Source organism: Thamnophis elegans, chromosome Z, assembly GCF_009769535.1.
Source record: "Thamnophis elegans isolate rThaEle1 chromosome Z, rThaEle1.pri, whole genome shotgun sequence".
NCBI lineage: Eukaryota > Metazoa > Chordata > Lepidosauria > Squamata > Colubridae > Thamnophis > Thamnophis elegans.
In genome coordinates this window covers 89,038,087-89,058,317 of record NC_045558.1, presented here as the reverse complement: position 1 = coordinate 89,058,317, position 20,231 = coordinate 89,038,087, and the positions used below count along the sequence as shown (strand labels likewise).

The window sequence follows — 20,231 nt, the reverse complement described above, 5'->3', positions numbered from 1 at the left end:
TTTTAAAAACCTCCAGTGATAAAGCACCCACAATTTCAGAAGGCAAGCTGATATATTTATTTGTATCCTGCCTTTTTTATATAAAGCTCATGTCTTACTAGGTTGCTATTAATTTAGGACTACAATTGTTTTTCTAAAGTTTTGTTTACTTCAGCATAAGGACTCATAGAATTGCAACTTTATAGTATGATCTTATCCAAATATCTACTTAGCAGTCTATATTTAGTTAACCGTGTGGGTTGTTAAACAAGGACCTCACATATCACTGACTTTGTGGGAAGCTAGCAGAGAAAATTTTAATCACAGTTACATGATCACAGATGTTTCGATTCAGTTCAGTTGCTTATCACCTGGCTTTTCTTTGTAGTAATAGGTGACAATACCTAACATTTTATATATCTTGAAGCTGCATTGGAGCAATGTCCCAGTAAAACACTGAACTAGTTTAAACATAGCACTAATCAAAGAATTAAGGCCTTTCCCTATTTACAACTGGTCAGAGCATAATTCTGCCCTGACAGTGTTTTGTTTGTTTTTTGCTGTCTGCAAGTGTTGTCTTCATCTTGTATTCACTCCACATGTAAAAAGTCTATACATTGTTCTTAATGTTTTAAAAATTACAATTTTCTGTATTTGATGTCATAGAAACATGGGGAAATGTCAAGAGTATGACTCTTGTCAACCACTGCTAAGCTGTGATATGGCTTTATGTGATTGGATTATTTAGAAGGCAGTCATTGAAAAATGTATGCAATATATATCTGATTACTGGCTTAGGAAGTTGTGAATTCAATTATAGTTTATTTAATAAATCAATGATTAATGCTATGTTTAAAATAGTTCAATGAGATTGTGATATAGAATTTTAATACTGAATTATGTTATACTATAATCTTATCTTGTACAGCATGATTGACTTGCAAGAATATTTCTTTAGATTTCTGGGGAGGGGATTAATATAATACACAGTTCTATATTTCTTCTTAGGAAACATGATTTTAATGTTAGTTAACATTAGCCCCGACATTGTTCTGCAGATTTTCGTTTGAAAATGAACTAGAGCTCGGAATATAAGCGCATTTAGTAGGTACCATTTCCGACTAAACTGACTTTCGAATAGGGACTGCAGAACCGAAAGAGAAGACCAACTGCTCCATTGGCCCTTTTTGCTCCCGCTGTTTTCTCTACCAGTACAAAAAGTGGGTGGAAAGGAGATAATCGCTTGTCTCTAGCAATCGCCGCGGGCAGATTAAAAAGGAAGAGGCCAGCTTCCTGACCTGCGCTAAACGCACGGCGGTAAGGCATTTCAACTTGACCGACCAGCAGATTTTCTAGGTAAACAAACCCGCGGGAGCAACGCCCAGGTTAGTCACGGGGGTGAGAGCCGTAGTTGGTCGCCCAGGAAGGAAGAACTGTTCGGCTGGCTTAGATCTCTTCTTCCTTTCCGGCTTTCTGGATTCACATCCCTCCCCTTCCCCCTCCCTTTGCGGCCGTCCGCGGCTGTAGACGTCACTTGTTATGTCTCCTCCGGCTCGGGCTCTGCTCCGCCGCGGGGAGGCGACGACGACGACGGGGCACGCGGAAGCCCAGCTAAGTCACCGCCAGCGGTCCCAGCAGAAGTAGGACCGCCGTCTGCCCGTGAAGGGGTAATAAGCGAGGCGCCTCGCCCTGCCTGGTCCGGCTGCCCTTTTCCTCGGCTCTGCTCCCTACCCCCACCGAGAAGTGCCCCCCATCCCTCTTTCGGGTCTTCTCTTCCCTTTCGAAGGCCCTCCTCCCCCAATAATCCAGGTGACACCTCTAACGCAAAATCACCCCCTTCGCTGCCGCCGTCCAGAATTCCCTCCCCCTTTAAGCGGGCGTCCTTTTTCATCCCTGAAAAGCTTTCCAGCCCTTCTCCTCTTCAAGCACCTTTTCACGGTAAAGTTCTATTGCACCACCACCCGTTTGTATTTCTGCCTTATCATCAGCTGGTCTGAAAGGAGAGGTGACTCCCTGGCTGCCTTAAGCCAGTGCCAGTGTTTCCCCTTAGGTGCCTCCAGACAAGTCTTCTATTCACTATCCATTCGACCAGTTCATATTCTGTTCCAAAGCGGGAGAAAAAGGGAAAGATCCTGACATTAGGGACAAGACCCAAAGTGTTTAGAATGCCTGGCTCCCTTTGCTTCCTATAATCAGGACGTTTCTCTTTCTCTCTCTCTTGTAGGACTGAGGGACTCTCTTCTGAGAGTCGAAAATCCACTCACAAGAAAAATGTGGCTGAAACTGTTTTTCTTGCTTCTTTATTTTTTGGTCTTGTTTATTCTGGCCAGGTTTTTTGAAGCCATTGTGTGGTATGAAACTGGCTTCTTTGCCACCCAGTTGGTGGACCCAGTGGCACTGAGTTTTAAAAAACTGAAGACCATTTTGGAATGCAGGGGACTTGGGTACTCAGGGCTTCTGGAAAAAAAAGATGTCAGAGAGCTGGTTGAGAAATCAGGTAAGGAGAGTGTCTTCATGAAGGTTTATCTTTCAATATTGCTGTCTCTTCTCCTACTCCCAAACATTTTTTCCTTCATTAAATATATTTGCAGACTTTTATGATGTGACAAGTGCCTTAAGAGAATAGAAGACATTCAATAAAATTAGTAATGGCCTCAGGCTTGAAATGCATTGTCACCCAATATGAATTATTTCAGTGTATCTCTGAGTGGAAGGGAGAAGCAGGATGGAAAAACATATACTGCCAAAAGTATAAAGGACAAAAATGCTTTCTGAATGTAGGTGAAAATACTCAATAGATACTGCTACAATCCCAAATAAATGCTCAAGTTCTCATTGCAAACAAACTGTTCAAATTTAAGTTAACTTATATTCAGAAATGTGTTTAAATGTATTACTGAGTTCTGTAATTAATTAAATTACATGGCTTTTCTCAAAAAAAAAAAACCAACCCAAACTATTGTAAAGTACAAGTAGTTCTTGACTTACAACAGGGACCGTTCAAAGTCACAGCGACACTGAAAAAAGTTACTTAGGGCTGTTTTTCAGTTGTGCCCTTTGCATACATAACATGATTCCCATGCTCATGTGATCAAAATTCAGATGCTTGGCAACTGGTTCATATTTATGATGGTTGCAGTGTCCCAAGGTCGTGTGATCCCATTTTGCAATCTTCTGACATGCAAAGTAAATGGAGAAACCAGATTCACTTAACAGTCACTAACTTATCAATTACAGTGGTTCACTTAACAAGAAAGGTTGTAAAATGGGGAAAAACTCAGTTAACAAATATCTCACTTAACAACAGAAATTTTGGGCTCAATTGTGGTCCTTAAGTTGAGGACTGCCAGTAAACACTTCAAAGCAAATATCTTCTCCTTCCAAGCATATTTTCAAGTTTCACATTTGTTATGCAGCTGTAAATATGATAACATAAATTAGTTTATATTTTGTGGGTAACATAACCTTATGCACCATTTCAATAGAACAGGAAATCTTTCGAGATGTTTTCACAGAAGTTACATATATCTCTCTTCGAGTTGCATAGATTACTATTTTGATGCCTGGTATTTAGTGTTTCATTCAACAATTGTTCAACATTCAACAATATTACAAGTTTATAATAAAGCTCTTCATATCCTACCAACAGTAACACAAAGTGTTTACTATTTTTAAAGGCATTGATTTTATACCCAATCTTTTCTGGAGGTAGCCAAATTTATATTTAGCTCTTGATCTAAAGCAATGTTTTTCCTCTTCTCACAAGTCTTGTATAAATGGTGTGCAACACTTCATTCATGATCCTGGAGATGATACAGTTGGGGATAGCATCTTCCCAATTCATACACTGACTGACCACTTAGGCTGTAGCAAGTACATCATTTCCCTCTGGTCATTTCTTGTCCCTTTTGATTTGAGCTGCTGGAAACATACATAAAAAGTCAAAATTTTCTGTTAATAAACTTGGGCAAATTTTTTTCTACAAAAGCAGACTAAACTTTGACGGATGGGCATTTAGCCATCTGCCACTAAACCATTTCCTCTCCAGTTTCATTCCTTGTTAAAGAATATGAGAATGTGCATATTTTTCTTGTGGGCTCCTGATGATTGATAGCAGGGCACGTGAATCCTTCATGGAAATCCTTTAGTTGCTTTCTTTAACTTGTTCACATTAAAATTATGAAGATAGTACCACTCCCTAACTAAAAATAAGATTAGGATTTATTTCCTCAGAACTAAAAGAAAATAATTTACAAGAACACAATTATGAAGAACAGCCATTGTCCCATCTAGCTCAGAGTTGAGCAACTATTTATATCTGGGGGAGATTATATTTTTATTACTGTACACTTTGGCACGTAATCAAGAGCCACAGTGAGTTGTCAGTGAAGAAACAATAACACACTGAGGGAAAAGATTTCTATCAGATTCTTATTTGAAAATATGCATGGTTGAACTTTGGCTCTTATATATATTCTATCACTTTATTGAGATATGTTTTCAATCCATGTTTTATATTTTAATTCTGATTATAGCAATAGCACTTAGACTTTTATACCACTTCACAGTGTTTTACAGCCCTCTCTAAACAGTTTACAGAATCAGTTATATTGCCCCAACAATCTGGGTCCTCATTTTATCAACCTCGGATGGATGGAAGGCTCAGTCAACCTTGAGCCGGTGAGATTTGAACTGCCAAACTGCTGGCAATTGGCAGTCAGCAGAATTAGCCTGCAATACTGCATTCTAACCACTGCGCCACCATGGCTCTTAATTATTTATTATATTAATATATATTAATAATTCTAATTATATTTATCGTATACTTCTAGAGTTCATATTCATAAATATAAATAAAGACTACAGTAAACATATCTTATATTTAATGGTAACACGTTTATACAAGGTTGTGCTTGAAATATTTGTATTTATTATATGTACATGTATTATATGCTTTTCAGCTATAATTGGAGTTCAGGTTAGATGTATATTATTAAGGAACAAAAAGCTTTATAATCAGCCTACTTATTCTCAAATGTATTTTATATGACTATGACCTTGTGGACTAAAACAGACAAAGCAGATAAAAGGAAAATTTAAGTAATGGTACATGAATAGTATAATGGAAGTCTAAAGAAAAACACTTGAAAATTCAATAATACACCAGTGATCACAATTTAGAGATCATTTTCCTGTCAATTGAGTACCAGTTTCTCCAGCTTGGCTATAATGAAGTTCATTTGGTTGGCTTACAGTCCAATACACATCACGTATCAGTTCATTCTGTCCAGTTTTCCACCTAAATCTCCTAAAAGGAAAAGTTGAATTTATGTTTCTGTGTAATCTGTCTGATAATTATGTATACATGAAAATAAAATTGGCTTAAATGCACACATATCCACTCTTACCATATTCTTACGCAGCACAAAATCATATCAAATGTGAAAATCTAGATATCATTGGCTTTTGATGGTTGTCATGAAAACAAAAAAATGTAAAACATAAAAATAATTTGGCAAAGATAGATTGATTCCTTTCTAGGACAGTAGCATTTGGGACCCAGACCCAAAATCAGCAAGAAAAATTGCATAGAATACAGACTAAATGTTGTGTTATTTACCATGTATATTCTGTTATTTCAAGAGTCAGTAATCTGATATGTAGCTTCAAACTGAAGAACCATTGGGAAGTGAAATAAAGTTCCAATAGATTGTAGCCTATCATACTTGGTGTACAAAGTCAATTTCCTTTGTTCATTCAGATTTCTGTGATATACAATTAGGTCATCCTGGATTAATTCTAGGTAGAAGTTGACTTCAAATTTAGTAGCTTCTAACTTAGAAGCAATAGTCAAAAGTTCCTATTAAGACTGTAGATATGTTTCTTTGGGGAAAAAAATAAGAAGAAAGAAAACCTAATTTCTCATTTTTATTCCTTTGGCTCACTACTTCCTTGCTGTCTGTATTTCTCTGCAAAATAGTGACTTGACACCATTCTCTCCATTCTGATCTCTGAACATGCAAAGACAGAATGCTTTTGAAGAGAATTAACCTACTATATAGATACTCTTAAGATTAGCAAAGAGTTGGGCTGCAACTCATAACACATTTGCTTTAAAATAAGATTTGTTAAATTTAATGGGACTTTTGAATGCAGCATGATAGTAATGTATTTATGTGCTTGAAAATGAAAAGCAATACTTAATGCACAGCTGTGTAACGTTCCCGTGGTTCGTCCATGAGGCCAATGTTGAGAAAAGACAGGAGACAACTTTTCTCGGGATGGAGCGACCCAGATTGGGGTCTGAGAGCCCCTCTTACTGAGATAGGACAAAGGCAGGAGGAGCAATAGCATGTGCTTAAAAACAGCCTGTAAAAGTACAATTTCTAATCTACTGCTCAGTCTATATATGGTTAAATCCTGGACGTCAATGGTAGGGCACATCTCAGAATGTTATGTTATGCACTATCAGGATGTTATGGCGTTTTAGGAGTTTGTTTTCTCCTGTGTGATTCAGTGTGACTCTGCAAGCCCTAGTATGAACTAGGCCATGGAGGACACACATCTACACAAGGAACTATATTACAACACAGCTGCATGAAACTGAACAAAGTTTATAGAGAAATTTGGAAATGGAATCAAGTTTATAATTTGAAAATTAAAACACCTTTGTTAGAATTGTTAAGATATTGGTTAGAACAGTAGTAAAAAAAATAGATGCTTTAAATACTTTTTAGGTGTAAAAAATGATATCCTAGAGAGAGAATTAACATTAATATTTGAAAGCAGATACAAATAAACACTATGACCAGATAAGAAAATTGCCATAATGTGCTATGCACCTGAAATATATTTCCTTATATACAAATAAGACTAGAAGGTAGCTCATGTGCAATTAACCGTAAGATTGGCCTTTAAACAAATAAATGATTCATGGAAAATCTGGATATATAAAGTTAGGATTGGATTGTTTCAAGTTAATCATTATGTTTCCTATGATTAATAGTCTTTATATTTAGGTTTTATTGTTGATTGTACCCAGATTCATCTGGAGTCAGATGATGTTATAAATATGATTTATGAATGAATAAATAAAAATAATGAAATAGGCCAGATCAGATATTTCAACCAAGCTTTTTAAATTATATTTCACAAGCTATTACCTTTTCTAAAATGGGAAGTTAAGATATCTTGCAGATATTTTCTCAATCTAATAAGCATAATTTAATTTAGATCCTAATTTGATAATTTTATGTAGTCTGAACTTTGCTATCCTGCAAAAATAAAAGTGAACCATTTGTTGCAATAAGACAATTTTTCAATTTTTATGCATTTTTCTGCTACTAACATTCATATTCTAGTATTATCTACTCTTAAAGATAGTCTAAAATAGCTGGAATAGATAGGGATATGTGGAATAATTTTCTATTGTATACTTAGTTCTGTCTTTAACGTATATGTTGTCCAATGAAATTTATAGCCATATTTAGTAATAGTGAATTCAAGTCTCTGTAAGTACTGTCTACAACAAAGTTTTTTCTAGGCTTTGGGAAATCTCAAGATCTGTATAAATAGAAAAATATATATTTTAAAAACACCAAAATAGATGCCACATACATATTGAATCAATTAGTAAGTTGGGATGAAAGCCATAGGAAAGAGGAATTAAAGGAAATATCCCAAATAGGAGAATTCCCTATTGCAAAACATTGTAACTCTTAATTACACTACCCCTCTTTTTGATGTTAAGACTGTGGGTATGATTGTTGAGTATATATTCAGGTGAAGAAGTTATCAGAAGAACAAAATTCCACAAAACATTGGGGGAAAATCACAATAGAAAATTCCAAAACAATCTAATGGACACTCAGCATTATCAGAGGTTGTGGAATGCTTAGTGGCTGTTAGAGGCACTTATATGAGAGGAGGAATGGCACAGACTGGATAGAATTTGGAACATTTCTTTTGTTCACAGAGTAACTTTTAATTTCCAGCGTCCTTTGTTACTATTTACTATTATAAAGAATGTTAAAAAGCCTTACATTGTAGAAAATACAAGTAAGTTACTCAACCTTTTAATTATGCAGAAGGAAAGTATAACTTTTCTCTGACACCAGAATAGCCTTAAATATAATGATTTCCTGAGATCATTTGAGATACATATGGGATGTGGACAGGGCCAACTCGATGTCCCTAGTGTCAAGAGCACTTGTAGTGGCCTGAGCACTCTGCCTGTGAAAACAGGCTCCCAAGCTCCGTTTTTGACTGAAATGGCCTCCTATAATCCTCTCCCAATGAAAACAGAGCTTGTGAGGGTTGCACATGGAGCTTGGAAGGATTGTGCATGGCCCTCCCAAGCTCCATTTTTCTGGCAGATGCACCGTGGGCCAGTCCTTTGCTGTTTCCAGGGCAGCCTCAAGGGCCAGATCTAAGCACCCCGCCAGCTGTATCTGGCCGCCAGGCCTTGAGTTTGACACCCCTGTATTAGATAATTCCTCATTATTATTTAAATGAGGAAGGAAAGTATGTTTGTAGACACTCATGTTCATGAAATAATACATAGTGTTAAAGCTCAGTTTACTGTTTTTGCTCTACAGCAGGGGGGTCAAACTCCGGCCAATGGGATGCTTAAATCCAGCCTGCGAGTTTGGCTTGGAAATATCAAAGGGCTTGCCTGCCAGTGTCTCTGGTGGCTGAAATGGGTTGCCTGCCCCCCCTCCCCCGCATGCCTCGTTTTCACCTTCCATGGCCTTCTGCAGCACTCTGCCAGCCAAAAACGGGCCAAAAGCAGACTGGGAAACAGGCTGAAAACAGCTTGTGTGGCCTATTTTCAACCAGCAGTGTGCTGCAGGGGGCCATGGAGGGCGAAAACGAGCAGGGTGCTGCAGGAGGCATCCATCCCGCCTCCCCTGGCCTGCAGAGGAGAACTACAGTGCTGATCCTGCCCTCAAAGGAATTTGACACCTCTGCTCTACAGCAATTGCATTATTCCCAAGAAATTTCATGTAGATTGTTTTATTTTGTCCCTTCCATCAATATAAAGTTCAAGCTAATATAGGATTTTTCATATGATGAAACAGAAATGCTGAAGCAGATTTTAGGGGATGTGTCAATGATGCAGAATGTTAAAAATGTTGGGCTTGTTTAACAATTTTATTACTTTGCACACTCTAAGAGGAGATAGATTACTTCTAGATGAGAGCTTTACTATAAAATTACCATGCCTTATTTAATTTTAAATTTCTCTAAATAATTAAAAAGGGTCCAGATATATAATTCACAACCTGTTCCCACCACCACCACCATCACCACTGTATCATGATCTAAGGCTTTTGCAGGCCATCAAGAAAGCAAAAACCTTTAATATAGCCTGTCTAATAGGGAGTTCAATGTACATTTAAAATTTATTCAAATTAGTAGAAATTGCATTTGTAATCTGCTCACTCATAGATGCATTGTACTCATCACAATATATTTATCTGTTGTAGGCTTCCCAGTAGAGATGATAATATTACATTACTTGTGCTGCCAAGCCATGAACCATCTGCAGTACTCTCATGGATCACCAGTAATCCATAGACTGCAAACTGGGAACCATTTCTCCAGATACTGTCCTCTATTTATAAACTTCTTGTCCAGAGAAAGATGGAATAGCTGCATAATGAATTGTGATAGATGAAATTAAGAGCCCTCTATCTGGAAAAATGTATAGGCTCAAGTGATCATGTAACTGACATGTTCACTCTATATTTGTTGATTTAACAAATAGTGGAATGACAAGGCATGACAATCTTCTTAATGAGCAAAGAACTGCTGTGAGGCTTTTTCTTACTTTTTTTTACTTTAAATTTAATATTTATATTCACATGTTCTGTTGCCTAATGTGCTTCATCTATGTTATTTGTCCTTTAGGAAGGCTTTAAAAATCTAAAGTGTTTGTATTTTAAGTGTTTTCTTTCCTTGGAATACTTGCTTTAGCATTTTTGTTATATATAAATATTTTGAATCTCTGTAAGTTGAAATCAAATTAATAGATAACAGTAAAATATTTTCATTTAAGTTAATTTTATACTGTACTAGCAATGGATGGGATTAAGCCCAAGAGAAGGTATCTTAAGCTACTCACAAAATTCATGTCTAGATTGACATTTGAATGTGGAATTCTCATATTTTGCTACTATACCATGCTACCACATAAGATTTTGGATTATTTCATGGAAAATAAATTCAGGTTTATTTATTTATTTAGCTTACACATTGCCAAATTTAAATAACTTGGTACAATTTACAACAGAATAGAATGAAGAATCGTAATACAATAAAATGTTTTAAAATGTAATATTGTAAAAATATAGGCATCAATTATATGGAATGGTGCCACAGACTTTGTGGAAAGACTCTTTAACAGTGGGGGTCACCATAGAAATCTCTGCCTCCAGACCATGTCCTATTTTATCTCTAGTGTTGCTCAGCAAGGAAAAGTTCAAAGAAAAGGACACTGGATAGGAAGAATTAAACCATGGATTATTTAAGATGATATTCCTGAGAATTGGCCTCTGATTCTGTGAATGGCTAAAAATTGATTAATTTTTTCTGGAATATTGATTTTAGCCTTACTTGCCATAAAGTTTTAAACAAACATTCTACTTTATAGAATAATATAAATTATTGTTGATGTTTGAAGTAATTATTATCTGGGTAACATAAAAAGAGATGGCATATATTATATCATGAAAGCTACTAATTTCATTCACTAGAATTTCCATATTGTAGCAAGATATCATGGGTAATATCCCCCTACCCAATTGACCAGTGGAGACACACAATCGTCTTGAGCCAAGTTTTTTCAGCTGCATATGGGAAATAATACAAAGTTCTGTCCATTAAGAGAAGGATGAAGCAAAGTTTATATAGTGATCTTGTTTTACAGGGAAAAGATAGTATTCCTTAACAACAGACTCACCCAAACCTATACTCATAGCAAACTTATATTTTGAGTCTTTGGTTTATTTTGTCAGCCAGCTTGATACCTAGCCAGTACTATTGAGGGAGCCAGTACTCCTCCCCTTTCCCTACAGAGGGAGCCAGTACTCCTTTCCAGTAATACTTAGTGCCAGAGGTTTGCAGTTTTAGCCCTTAGCAAACTACTTCAATTTTTATAGCTTCAAGCATTTGGCTAAACATTTAAGCATCTCTAAGCAATTTTGTTAGGCCAAGCTGTTTCATTATTTATTTTCTCCTTCAGGTATTTCTCACAAACCCATAACTTGCTCAATCTCTTCCTGGAATGTACATCCTTTCCACCTAAGGTTCAAGGTATCTAGGTGTAATTGCTTCAGGGGGGAAGGTTCTATCTGGAATAGACACATTAAGACCCGTGTTCTTAAATATAGGTATGTTCGCTTCATCTGCAATCTGAATGAATGAAACAGAACTATTCCTTTGCCCGGGATGAAATTTTTAAGTAAAATGACTCCAATTTCATGTCTAAACCAGATTAACTAACCAAAGAGGTTTTGAAGTACAGTGAGCTAGTACATACCCCTATGGACAATTATATAAATTTACTATATCAATAAATTCAACCTACCCCAATTAGAGGGAGAGGAATGTTTAAGTCCATCTCCCAACCTGAATCTCATTGCCCTGCCTTATGTTGGAAAACATTAATTTTATAAAGTAATAAAATAATTAAGAATCATCAGGTATCTGCAGGTCATTAGATCCACTATAATTACCAAATAAGATGTGAAGAAATATATTTGTTAGCTTTTCCCCAGCTCTTTTAAAATATAATTTATAATCTTGATTTACTTTTTGTGACATTACCCTTTTGACTAATATGACCTTTAGAGTTACTTTACTGGTATCTTTTGTTTCATTTTTCAGGAGACCTTATGGAAGGTGAACTCTATTCTGCTCTCAAGGAAGAGGAAGCTTCTGAATCTGTTTCCAGTACAAACTTCAGTGGTGAAATGCACTTTTATGAATTGGTAGAAGACACAAAAGATGGCATCTGGCTAGTACAGGTATTACATGTGTTCATTTTGAGTAAGTTTATAGTGCTCTGAAAATGGAGGATTATATCTCAATGTTTTATAAACTGATATTGATTCAAGGTATTGAGATGTTTCCCATTATTCCATTTAACTCGAGTACTTTTTGTAAGGATGTTAGTTTGCACAAACATTGACAGTATTAAAAACATTCAACTTGTGAGGAATATGAACACAATTGAAGATTCCATAATACTATTTAATAAATCTTTAGTGATATTTAAAAAAAAAAAAAAACAGTGGCATGCCAGAAAATCCCAATGCTCTTGGCTAGACTAGGAAGTTGAAAAAAGAATTCTATAAGAATGAAAAATCAATTATAAATTATTGCTAATGAAGCAACATTGACAGGTTCATCTAATCACTATGACTTAAGCTTGATTTTAAAGGAGGGATTAATAGAAAATTCTAAGTATGGAGAGATAAAAGATACTGCAACAGCCCAGGTTCTGTTTAGAAAAAAATCAAAGTGTTTTAAACTTAGAAAAAAACATACTCTACTGCAAACAGCAGTATGGTATTCATAAAAACTTCCAGGGTGGTATTCATAAAAGATTCCAATGATAGTTACTGCTCTTCCATTCATCCTTCCCTATGTTGACACCCAGATTATTCTGCTTAAATAAAGAAGAGCTTTTTCAAATATTTGAATTGAAATTGATAGTTTTAAATTTACCATGTTTCCCCAAAAATATCACCCACCCTGAAAATAAGCCCCAGCCTGGTTTTTATGTGTTCACCTATAAATCCCCCCCAAAAGCAAGCCCTAGTGAAGGGGGTGGGCATGGCAAGCATAGGAGGTGGCAACTGCATGCTGGATGCCCACAGCCCATGCAGCACAGGTGAGTTGAGTATCTGTGCAAACAGCAGACAAAGGCACGGGCAGGGGGGAAGGCAGGCGATCCGGATGGGCCACAGGAAAGCCAAGTGGCGGTGGGCCAGAATGGCGGCCAGCAGCGAGAGGCTCGTCTATATGCAACCACATTAGCAGACAGAGACATTTTTAAGATAGACTATTACAAAACATTTAGAATCTTTGATCAGTTACATATTTAAGTTTATTTATTTATTTTTAATACAGGTCATAGCAAATGACAGGAGCCCTTTAATGGGAAAAGTTCACTGGGAGAAAATGGTGAAGAAAGTTTCAAGGTTTGGTATACGTACAGGCACTTTTAATTGTTCCAGTGACCCCAGGTATGTTCTCTGAAATATTGTAGCCAACTAGAAGTAAAATTAATGGGGAAGAGATTGTTTGGTGAGAAATAATAGGCATCTACTTTACCGGTATCAAATTTTGGAAATTAAATTTCTCTAGGTTGCATTATTAATTTTTATTACGAATCAAGCAAACTACCATTTATCTTTGAAACTATTCAAAATATTGACTAAGTAACGTGGCTTTCAACAAGGACTCTAATTTTTTCCAAAGCAAATTACAATAAGGATTATTTGGCATATTGTCCTTTATCTGTGTATTACATCATTATTCCAGACATGAAGATGTGCGAGGATTAAAGATATGATCTGCTAAGAGATTGTGGAAGAAATCCAAAATAGCAAGAACAGATGAAGAGATCCTTGCTATTTCTTTATGCTTTGGATGGAAACATGCAGAGTTACCAGATTTTGGAATGGTCTCAGAGAGGGAAAGAGTTATTTTTCAGTTATGGGGATATCAATTGCAATTCTGAATTGTAAAAAGAGCAATGTTCATCTGTCAGCATACCACTAATTTAGTTCAGCATTAATCAACCCAACATATAGAGCCGAGGTGGCGCAGTGGTTAGGGTGCAGTACTGCAGGCCACTTCAGCTGACTGTTATCTGCAGTTCAGCGGTTCAAATCTCGCCGGCTCAGGGTTGACTCAGCCTTCCATCCTTCCAAAGTGGGTGAAATGAGGACCCTGACTGTGGGGGCAATATGCTGACTCTGTAAACCGCTTAGAGAGGGCTGAAAGCCCTATGAAGCGGTATATAAGTCTAACTGCTATTGCTATTGCTAACTCTTAGAAGAAAATAAGATTACTTCATGGCTCATGGACCATTGTTCTCTCATTCAACCTTCTTTGATCAGTTAATCCCCTTTTTCCAATTCATTTTCCCTTGAAAAACTTTGAATGTACAACAGTTTTGGACCCAATTCAGGCCCCGCAATGTATTTCCTGTGCTCTTCCAAAATGTTGCTCTCATCCCAGTTATGGCTCACCTCATTTCTTGAGTGTCTCTATTCATACCCTTCTGTAGCTGAGTATGTTTGGGGTTGGCTGATTACATTCATCTTCAGTTTCTTTTCAGGAATCTACCTATCAAAGTATTCTTTTTAATTCAGACATCTTGGTTTTGATGCCTGCTGCTGCCTTCCCTTCCTCCATTACTGTACTCACTTTGCTGCACTTCACTTCATTTCTTCCAGTTTCCCTATTTTTTTCTGTGCACCTTTCATTTCTTCTTCTCTTCTCCTCCTCCTATTGTCTTTGTCAGCTCCCTGATACTTCCTTAATGCCTTGTTTTGAATCCTTGTTGCCATGTCTCTATTCTTATGATATATTCCACTTTTTAAACAGCTCTAATAAGGTAAGTTTGTTTTTGAAAATAGGCATTTGCCAAGTTGTCGTGTACAACAATTCTACTCCTTCCCACTTCATAGCAAAACTACTCACTACTCAAATTAAGTAAATTCAGGAATTCTGAGCTCAATTTTTTGTGGGGTTTTCTCCAGTTCGTTGAAAGGACTATTAATGGGGACATGCATATATTAGAAATGTTAAATCTCCAGATTAATACAGATGAATATACCATTAATCTATAAGAAGTGTTTTTAAACTACTATTTAGTTTAACTGAATGTTTTCTTTGTAGATACTGCAGAAGAAGAGGTTGGGTAAAGTCTACGCTAATTATGTCAGTTCCACAAACAAGTACATCCAAAGGGAAAGTAATGCTTAAAGAATATAGTGGACGTAAAATTGAAACGGAACATATTTTCAAATGGATAACAGCCCATGCTGCTTCTCGAATCAAAACAATATTCAAATCAGAACACTTGAAAGAAGAATGGAATAAACGTTACCAGTATAGAGTGAAAATATATTTGTTTGCTAAATTAGACCAGCCTCCAGCTTTCTTTTCTGCACTAAGTGTGAAATTTACTGGCAGAGTTGAGTTTATTTTTGTGAATGTAGAAAACTGGGACAACAAGAGTCACATTGCAGAAATGGGCATCTATAAGACACCATCTTATATTCTTAGAACTCCTGAAGGTATTTACAGATATGGAAATAATACTGGTGAATTTATATCCCTTTATGCTATGGACTCCTTCTTGCGATCTTTACAACCTGAAGTTAATGATTTATTTGTTTTAAGTTTAGTCTTAGTTAATTTGATGGCATGGATGGACTTATTTATCACCCAAGGTGCTACTATAAAGCGCTTTGTTATTCTTATAAGCACTCTAGGGACTTATAATTCTCTTTTAATCATTTCTTGGCTACCGGTTCTGGGTTTTTTGCAATTACCTTATTTAGATAGCTTCTACGAATATAGTTTAAAACTGTTTCGTTATTCTAATACAACGACCCTCGCTTCATGGGTAAGAGCTGACTGGATGTTCTACTCATCACACCCTGCCTTGTTCCTCAGCACATATCTGGGACATGGTTTATTAATTGATTATTTTGAGAAAAAAAGACGACATAATAACAGTGATGAAATAAATGCCAATAACTTAGAATGGCTGTCAAGCCTTTGGGACTGGTACACCAGTTATCTATTCCATCCAATCACATCTTTTCAGCATTTCCCCTTTGAATCTGATTGGGATGAAGACCCAGATCTCTTTCTTGATCGCTTAGCTTTCCCTGATTTGTGGCTTCATCCTCTGATATCAACTGATTATATCAAAAATTTACCTATGTGGCGATTTAAATGTTTTGATGGACACTCAGAAGAGGAAATGATGGAACTCTCCCAAAGTGAAAATGACTCAGATAGTGAATGCAAAGATATTCCAAATAATGATAAAGAGTTATTTGAGGATGAGAGAAGAACCCTTCTAAATCCTTGCGAAGGAGAAGTTTTTTGCAATGCTGAGACCTGTTCATGTGCCAAAGCCAAGTCATATGAATCATATAATACTAGAGATGATTTGGAGCCTGACTGGTCAGTTTGGCCGGCTGGCATGTTGCACTGTACCGAATGTGTTGTATGTCTAGAGAATTTCATAAATGGGTGTCTATTAATGGGTTTACCATGTGGCCATGTCTTTCACCAGAATTGCATTGTGATGTGGCTAGTAGGGGGGCGACATTGCTGCCCTGTCTGTAGATGGGCATCTTACAAGAAAAAGAAGCCATATGTACATCATCAGCTATTATCAAATCATAGCCTGTCTTAACTGTATACTAATAATGTTCCTTTGTACCTTCTTATGTATTACTGCTTGCCATTTAAATGTTAGTCACAAACAGACGGTGTGGTTTGACGTTTAGTTTAAATATTAGTGCAGTGAAGTAAAATAAACATGATGCTAATGTTTATGACAGAATCATTTGGTTGCCTTGTATGTTGAAATAATGAATATGTGTTAGTACAATTATAGCTTTCCTTTGCAACATTTGAACGTTTAAATTAATATTAATTTTTGTTTGCAAGCAGAAAAACCAGATGTGTGTCAACAAAAGTATACTTCTGCAATGTTTAACATAAGATTTGGGTGAACATAGAAACTTCAACAAAAAATAATTATCTATATGTTTCTTTAGATTTTTTTTTCAGCATACCTCTGTTCAATAATGTATTATTTGTAAGTATGCATTTAAAAACAAATTCACAAAAATAAATTATTTCAAAGAGCAATAATTTTCAATATTAATCATTTTAACATTTTTGTGTTAAATTGCTATCTTTATATTCTAGCCTTTCTGCAAAAAATCAAAAATCAAACTCACTTCCCAGACAAACCTTCCCAGTCTCCCAGACATTTCCAATCTCTCTCTCATTATTCTTTAAACTGTCGTGTTCATCTCATGTATACCAATAAAGCTTATTCCACCATTTTTATTTAAATATTTTATCTGAAGTTGACTCCTGAAAAATAGAAAGTCGGATGAGCAAATTTCTTGCCATAATTGATAGAAATTGTTATTCAGAATTCACCTATTTTTAATGTCTCATTTCTAGCATTTTCTTCCCCAGCATTGTCACCCAGCATCAAATTTAACATGTTATTTGCCAGATAAAAGCTTTATGGCTATGCTGACATCTGTATGTTTGTATTTTATTGTTAATAGCTGACAGGTTGTATTCTTCTCCATTATAACTGAAAATCGGCAAAACATGTCTTTAAAAGTGGTGTACATTTAAAGTATAGAGATTAGTCACAAGAGGCTTTTATCATGGAAAGAAGTACTGAGTTCACAGGCCATTTGAAGGTATAACTCTTAATCATGGTTTACTGAATAAATTGATATTTTATTATAATCTTTGATCAGCATCCCAGAGGTTGGCTTGCAGGAGTGGGTTCCGGATTCTTTTACTGCTGGGACGCTCAGGGATGCACATCACTCATGCACTACATGCGCATGCACAGTAGGTAAAAAATTGCTTCTACACATGCGCAGAAGCAAAACACAAGATGGCGCCTCCATAGGCGCCACAGATAGAACCAGTTTGGAAGCACAGACAGCCAAGTTATTATCTATTCGGCCAAACTCGGCGGAACAGGTAGAAACCCATCTCTGCTGGTTTGGTAGGCTAGGGTGCAGGTATACAAAGTAAAGCTGTGCAGATATTTGTGGCCTTCAAAACTGTTGGACCCAGGCAGCCCCAGATCTCTAAAAACTACCAAATTTGGTTCTTCCCTATACAAATGTTAATGATCTTTCAAACTATTCTGAAAACATTTAGTTTTCATTTGGAAAAAGTGTTAAATGGGTGTTCAGAATTGCCCAACAAATCACAGATGCAGAGCAGGGGCTACTAATACAAACATCAGGACAGGTCTCCTGCTTCACTTCATATCTCCCTGCATAGTTAGTTATCTATAATTTCAGTCACTTACAGGTACTTAAGCTCAGCATTCCTTAAACTTTCTAACTGTTATCCAACTTATCCCACATTGAGAATTAGAGTAGTTTTCCTCATTGACAACAAAACAAAACCCTCAAATCCATGAGAACAGTGGCTTTTTATTATGGCAGAGTAAGGATTGACAAAGGGATTGCATAGTTTATGCCAGCATACTTTTCTGTTTACTCAAGGATTGGAGGATAGTCCAATGCAGATTTCTGAAAAATCTCTTGATTGCTCTATTCACTTGCCTAATGATGCATTGTTAATTTTGTTTTTGATGAAAATAATTTTCATCCTACCACACTTTCCATTCTTCAACCCCATTGACCCTGAATTGCTGGAGGAGAGTGAAAAAACATCATTTCGTGGTGATCATGCTCGAGTCTGAACTATTCCGGATATAGTAAAATAAAAGTATCTCTTTCTTCTCCAGAATGAAAAAGAGAAAACAAAATGCTAGTGTTTTACCTCAAAATCCATGTTCTTAATATATGTGATTGTTGTTGCTATGAGCAGGATCCGCAAAACTAACAAGTAACCTTTTCTTCTGAAAGTCTTGTGAAATAAAATAGACAATCAAATGAGTTGAGAAACAGGCAGAGTAATGCAAGATTTTCCTCCAGTAGAAAAATGAACTATCCTGAAGTTACACAGAGTTAAAGGATAACAAAAGAAGCAAAGTATCAGAAACAACCAGGAAAAAATGACATGAATATTGTTGCTATTGTCAGTTTGCAGTGATTTAAAGCTGTTAGATTCTTGCTAAATCTTCCAATTAGCACAAATTCAGTCTATTATTCCTAAACTTCAGTCTGCAAGGTGCAACAGTTAGAAGAAAGTGTTTTGTTATTTTGAATATAAAATTTTGGAAATCAAAGAGAACTGAGATACTGGCTACAGTTGAAGAACAAGCTAAACTGAAAAGCTGCACTTTCATGGTATTATGAATTTTAACCAAGATCTATATGATTTACTGTATCATTTGAAGATAAGTTCACCACTGTATGTAACTATTGTACCAGACATTTTGGGATGTTTGTGTCAATGTCTTTTGATACTATATAGCTGAGTGTGGTTGATTTGATTTGATGGGGATTTGATGATCCAGACAGTTCTGCCCTGTTCCATATGGTTTCTGGGTGGTAAATAATAGAAAATATTTCCCGAAGAAGAAATGGAACTGAAGAGGGGTCTGCAAAAGGTAGACCTGACGACTACAATGAAGAATGAAGAACCAGTGAATCGATTGGCTTCCCAGATAAGCACTAGTGATCTACAAATGCTTCAGCTAGCTGCTCCTTACAAAAAGAAGTCTCTGAAAGGTTTTCAGCACTGGGAGATGAGGGAATATTCATCTTCCTCAAATTCTGATCTATGTTTACATACTTTTTCTGACCAGATTCAAAAATTATTTATTATTATTGTTTAGCTATTAAGGAACCTTTGGAACAAGAAGTCTGAAAATACCAGGTGAGTTTGCTTTCAATTCTTAATGAAAAAAAAATAACTACAAGCTTAAGAACTTGGGGGAAAAAGCAAAAGGTTCTAAAATTTCAATTTTAGAAAGTGTAAGACTAAGAAGTAAGTTTTTACAATTATAAAGAATCCTTTCTGATGGAAAATGCTGTGGTTTTGAATTAATAAATAAGATTTTAAAAATTAGACACTAAAGTAAACTAAAGGTTTTGATTAAAGCAAAACACGCAACAGCTACATAAATGGCACAAAATATACTAACATTGATAATATTGAAGGATACTTTAGAAAAAACAATCAAATCACATCAATAATGTCAACAATGATATTGCCTTTATAGATAAACTGCCTAAATGATGTTATGGAAGAAGAATAAGAAAGAAACTGACTGGAAAGTAGATTTAACAATGACAGGGTACAAAAATGAATAAAAATGGTACACTGGACATCATAAAGAAACTGCCTAATATTTTAATAATTAAAAGTGATATACAGACATTAAACCAAAAGAAAACCAGATAATTTTTATATGCTGGATTTACAGAAGAGAATTATTAAAGCATTGAAAAATCTTATGAGAATTTTATGAGAAGGGACAAAAATAGAAATGACATTATTTCAAAATACTAAACATATATGATTTTTAG

General features: G+C 35.9%; 1 protein-coding gene across 2 annotated transcripts in view; it reads left to right on the top strand.

The window, feature by feature from the left end:
- The first annotated feature begins 1,063 nt into the window (after nt 1–1,063).
- LOC116520805 (charged multivesicular body protein 3) overlaps nt 1,064–20,231 on the top strand; it is a 37,245-nt gene continuing 18,077 nt past the window's right edge. Inside the window, exons 1-5 of one of the 2 annotated variants that reach the window (XM_032235168.1) lie at nt 1,064–1,646; nt 2,204–2,476; nt 11,869–12,008; nt 13,117–13,232; nt 14,896–16,889. In XM_032235168.1, coding sequence (XP_032091059.1) covers nt 2,251–2,476; nt 11,869–12,008; nt 13,117–13,232; nt 14,896–16,432 — 2,019 coding nt within the window. In that variant the 5' untranslated portion in view covers nt 1,064–1,646; nt 2,204–2,250 and the 3' untranslated portion in view covers nt 16,433–16,889. Of the gene's footprint in view, nt 1,647–2,203; nt 2,477–11,868; nt 12,009–13,116; nt 13,233–14,895; nt 16,890–20,231 lie in introns of those variants that run through there. The other variant, XM_032235173.1, reaches the window with a different exon arrangement.